General features: G+C 42.5%; 1 protein-coding gene across 1 annotated transcript; it reads left to right on the forward strand.

Annotated features, from left to right (window-relative positions):
- Nucleotides 1–4,058: 4,058 nt before the first annotated feature.
- On the forward strand, nt 4,059–4,634 carry LOC121244220 (uncharacterized mitochondrial protein AtMg00860-like). The gene has a single exon (XM_041142242.1). It carries the CDS (start codon nt 4,059–4,061, stop codon nt 4,632–4,634), a length of 576 nt encoding a protein of 191 aa, XP_040998176.1.
- The last annotated feature ends 964 nt before the right edge of the window (nt 4,635–5,598 follow it).

A 5,598-nucleotide genomic window follows, 5' to 3' on the forward strand; every position in this document is an offset into this window, starting at 1 on the left:
ATGATGTCGGAAGGGTCGTACGTGGATGCTAATCCACGTACGGTGACTGTTTAGGCGTTTAGATAGCTAAGTGTGGTCTTGGAAGGGCTTGTAGTGGCCTTGTGATGGTGGCGAGGAGCGTAACATGGCGGATCTAGCCGTGTATAGTGGTAGTCAACCATGCGCAGTGACTGTCTATCACATGTAGTGGTTACCCACCACATAAAGTGGTGGTTTGGCTAAGGGAGGTGCGGTGGAACACGTGGTGGCATCAAGGTGGCACCATGGTGACACACGGTGGCGGATCTGGCCTCACGGTGGAGGAGAAGCTTTGGGAGAGTGAGAGAGAGTGTGCATGCATGGGTGGCAGATCGGGACTATGGGCGGTTGGGATGGGTCGGTGGTGGCTTGAGGAGGCTGAAGGTGGCGGTTACACGCCGTGGGTGGCGGCGTACGGTTGTGGAGGGTGTGAAACCCGTGCGTTGGAGAGGGGAGGCCCGTGCGGTGGAGGGAGGCTATGGGCCTCGGGTCAGGTGGAGGAGGAAGGGGGAGGGAAGGGGAAGTTCATGGCAGTGCTTGGTGGCCGTGGGTGGCCATGTACGGCGGCGTAAGGAGGAGAAATTGGTTAAGACCCATTTCGGCTACTTACCGTGAGGGGAGAGGGAGGGTTGCATTGTGGAGCCAGCTTCGGTGGAGGAGGATGATCGATGGGAAGGGAGGCTGCCGTGGGAGTGGTGGCGTCGTTGGGCGGCGCACGGCGGTGCAGTAAGCAGTAAGCCCGTTCGGGCTGGGGAGGCTCGCTGGAGGGAGGAGGTACCCGTGGAAGGGGCGGTGAGATCTGCCGGCGTACGGCAGCGCTAGGCTGTGCAATGGAGCATCGGGCGCGAGGGAGGAACGGCGTACATTGTACACTTGAGGGGAGGGAGGAGAGAGAGAGAGAGAGTTGAGGAAAAGTGAGGGAGAAAAAGAGGGGTCTGGGTATTTAACCCAGTCCCTTCATCTTGGGATCCTCAAAACGATCTAACGGTGGGGGATTAAAACACTGATTTGAAAATGCGTAAACATTAACTTAATTAAAAGCACGTAGAGGAATTAAAGTAGAATATTATTTAAACTAACTTTAGTTTATAAAATAATATTCTTCATCATTAATAAATGATGAAGTCTTATTTAATATATGTAAAAATGATAAAACTATTTAATTAATTAAAACTTTCAACATAATTTAAATCTCATAATATTTTAAATAGTTGAAATCATTTTAATAATAGTATTAAAATGATTTCTGACAATTATAATATTTTTGGAGCTCTTCAAGAATATTATAATTGTCGTTAGGGGTGTAACTGGTCCGATCCGGTTCGGTTTTGGACAAAATCTAGGACTGAACCGGTATGTACCGGTTTTGTATTTTTTAAAACCGATTACGCACCGGTTACCCTCCTAAACCAGTACTTCCGATTTTACCGGTTTCCCGTCCGGTCCTATCCGGTTTTTTGGTTTTTTTAAAATGTAAATTTCACAATTTGTCATTAAAAATTTGTTTAAAAAAAAACTAATTTAAAAAAAACTGTTTTATACTTTTATTAATATATTAGACTATATAATAGTATTAATATTAGACTATTGGTATAGTTATAAATTATATATTAGTATTGGTTATAAACTATATATTTAATATTAGTATTAGTTATAAACTTTTAGTGATTTAGTATTAACATTTTATGTAATAATTTATAAATTATAATAAGAAATTATTTCATATATGAATATATATAATTATATATATTATATATAAAAATTTCACATAAAAATTTATAATTATACATAATATATAAAACTTATATATACAATAATACAAATATTATTTTTTATATATATTTTTTATCAACCGGTCCGAAAAATCCTAAAACCGGAAGCGGCCGGTTTTCACATTCTAAGAACCGGTCCCGGACCGGACCAGTTCAAAACCGGTAAAACCGGTCCGGTCCGGACTGGTTTTTCGATTTTCCGGTTTGAATTTAAAATAAAGCTTAATTCAATAATACTGGAAATACTGAGTAATTGTTTCCAATACATTTAAAACACTGGGCATGCCTTAGAAGTCACATAATATCTTTTTGAAACACGCCTTTGGGGTTCGGCTCGCCTAACAAGTCTTGCAATTGCTAGATAGAAGGGGTAGACAATTCATATAATCTCTGCCCTCGGGATTTGCTTATGTCATAAAGAGGGAACGTACGTCAGAAAGAGAGAAGCGTACGTAAGAAGGAAGAAGTAGGGTATTACACCCATGAAGGCTAACAAGTGGTTATTAGATCTCAACAGGACCTTCGAGATCAGCGGTTGTACTCAGGAACAGATGATATAGTACGCAGGGCAGGGCACTTGCTACAGGGTGAAGCTGGAATTTGGTGGGACATCAAGAGGTAACTTTTGATTAGAGAATTGGGAAATATCACCATTTTGACCTGGGAGAGGTTTAAGGAGGAATTTGACAATTGTTTCTTCCCAGAGTCAATGAAGACTCAGAAGGCCCAGGAGTTTGCCACATTGGTACAAGGCAATCTCACTGTTGAGTAGTACGCTGCGAAGTTTATGGAGCTGGGAAGGTTTGTCCCACACTTGATTGCTACTGAGAAAATGCAAGCCCAGAAGTTTCAAGCTGGGCTGAATCCTAGAATTTGCAGTTATGTGGCTGGATTCTGCATCCACAACTTCCAAGAGTTGGTTAATGTGGCAACAATAGTGGAGGCGGAACAATGAAATGTGACAGCTCTGATCAACCTCGAGAGCAAGAAGGCTTCTACTTTCACCTCTGGTGGGAATAATGCTAAGAGGAGGATTATTCAAGGAGCTAATAAGGGAAAAGGCGTTATAATAGCTCCACTTGTCGCCTGCAAGAAATGTGGATAGAACCACAGTGGTGAATGTCGTGTGGGCCTAGGAGTGTGCTACCGATGCAGACAGTCGGGGCATATGATCCGGGAATGCCCACAAAATGTTCAAGGAGGAAACAACATTCTTAACAAACGGCCTAATCAGAGGCCACCTGCTCAAGCCCGCGTTTATGCCATCACCCCTGGTGATATCAGTGAGGAAATCCCCGATGACGAGGAAACAGACGTTATCACTGGTATTTTCCTTCAATACTCATCTTTGGAAATTAGCTTGTTAAATAGTTGTTTAGTACTTAGTAGTTGATTACACCTTAGGAAAAATCATGTTATACGAATATACGGCTTGCCCTTTATTTGACTTCGGCACCACAAAATCGTTTGTATCCGCGACGTTTGCGTGTACAACCTACCGACTCAGACACTACCTCAAGCGATAGTAGTGTCAAATCTCGATGGAAGCACAATCACCTGCACCTGTGTGTTGAAGAAATGTCCTTTGACCCTAAAGGGAAGATTGATGGAAGCTGATCTGATCATCTTCGATCAACTAGGGTTTGACGTTGTACTAGGGATGGACTGGCTGTCCAAACACTACGCTAGGACAGATTGTCGAAATAAGGAGATAATCTTCGATTCGCCCGAGGGTAGACATATTTGTCACGACCTACTTAGCCCTCATAACCGAGAGTTATGGTGATGATAAGGAGATACGAGGGATACCTGTAGCTGAGGAATACCCTGAGGTTTTCACTGACGATCTACTCGGACTACCCCTCGATAGAGAAATCGAGTTCACCATAGAAAACCCACAGCGACCCCTGTCCATAAAACCCCGTACCATATGGCCCCTCTAGAACTGAAGGAGCTAAAAGAGAAGGTAGAAGAGCTACTGGAGAATGGCTTCATTCGACCTAGTTCATTATCTTGGGGAGTGCCGGTTCTATTTGTTAAGAAGAAGGATGGATCATTGAGGATGTGAATTGACTATAGGGAATTGAATAAAGTAACGGTGAAGAACAAGTACCCGTTACCACGTATCGATGACCTACTAGATCAATTGCAAGGAGCATCGGTGTTCTCTAAGATAGACTTAAGATCTGGTTATCATTAGCTCAAGATTAGAAGGATATCCCCAACATGACATTTTGAACCAGATGCGGACATTACGAATTCTTAGTAATGTCCTTTGGTCTAACCAATGCCCTTGCTGCCTTCATGGGTATGATGAACAGAGTATTCAGACCATATCTGGATAGCTTTGTTGTTGTATTCATCGATGATATATTGATTTATTTGAGCAGCGAAGAAGATCACAAACAGCATCTCCGTTTAGCATTGGAAAACCTGAAGGAAAATCATTTGTATGCCAAATTCAGTAAGTGTAAGTTTTGGCTTAAGGAGGTAAAATTTTTAGGGCGTGTGATTTCAAGTCAAGGAGTATTAGTCGATCCTAGCAAAATTGAAGCTGAAGTAAGCTGGAAGCGACTGACAAATGTGCATGAAATTCAGAGTTTTCTGGGATTACCTGGTTACTATCGGTGTTTCATGGAGGGATTCTCTAAGTTGTCAGGACCCCTCACTGCCCTAACTAAGAAGAATGCTAGGTATGTCTGGACAGAGAAGTGTGAGCAGAGTTTTGTGGAACTCAAGGAAAGGCTCTCAACTGCGCTGGTACTAGCCTTACCTGAACCTCATAAACCCTATGTAGTATTTAGTGACGCATCCAAATCAGGACTTGGATGTGTGCTCATGTAAGAGGAATAAGTTGTCAGCTACATTTCACGACAACTGAAAACCATGAGCAGAACTACCCCACCCATGACCTGGAGTTAGCTGCCGTAGTTTTTGCCTAAAAGATATGGAGGCATTATTTATATGGCGCAAAGTGTGAAATCTACACCGATCACTAGAGCCTCAAGTACCTATTTAGTCAGCAGAATTTAAATATGAGGTAGAGAAGGTGGTTAGAAACTATTAGCAACTACTAGTGTGAGATTAAGTATCACCCTGACAAGGCTAATATAGTGGTGGATGCGCTAAGTTGAAAGACGCGAAGGGATAATTCCATAGGTCATGCCTCAGAAGTAGAGCCCATTTTGCATAGTATGAGAAGGTTGTTGATCAGGGATCTTCCAGCCAAAGTATCCCTAACCGTAATACAAGAAATTGTACCAACGGAATGGGAAGAAGTGAAGAAGCATCAAATGGAGGATCCCAAATGGGTAGAAATTTGATGGAAGATAGAAAAGAAGGAAGGACCCAAAGGTTTCACCCTAAAAAATGATGGGTTGCTATACTACAAAGACCGGAAAGTTATCCTAGCTGATCAAGAGATCAGGGATAAGATACTGAGGGAAGCACATCAGACTCCATACATAGCCCACCCAGGGAGCACCAAAATGTATCAAGATTTAAAGCAACACTTTTGGTGGGAAGGATTAAAAAAGGAAGTAGCAGATTATGTTAATAGATGCTTGATTTGTAGAACGGTCAAGGTAGAGCATCAAAGACCCGCTGGAGATTTACAACCACTCCCAATCACAGAATGGAAATGGGAGGACATATCCATGGATTTTGTAATTGGATTACCAAGGACCTCAAAGGGAAACAACTCTATTTGGGTTGTGGTCGATCATTTGACAAAAAGTGCCCACTTTTTGGCAGTTAAGAATACCGACCCCATGGAGAAGTTGACTCGGCTGTTTGTTGCTGAAATAGT

Source organism: Juglans microcarpa x Juglans regia, chromosome 8S, assembly GCF_004785595.1.
Source record: "Juglans microcarpa x Juglans regia isolate MS1-56 chromosome 8S, Jm3101_v1.0, whole genome shotgun sequence".
NCBI classification, from domain to species: domain Eukaryota; kingdom Viridiplantae; phylum Streptophyta; class Magnoliopsida; order Fagales; family Juglandaceae; genus Juglans; species Juglans microcarpa x Juglans regia.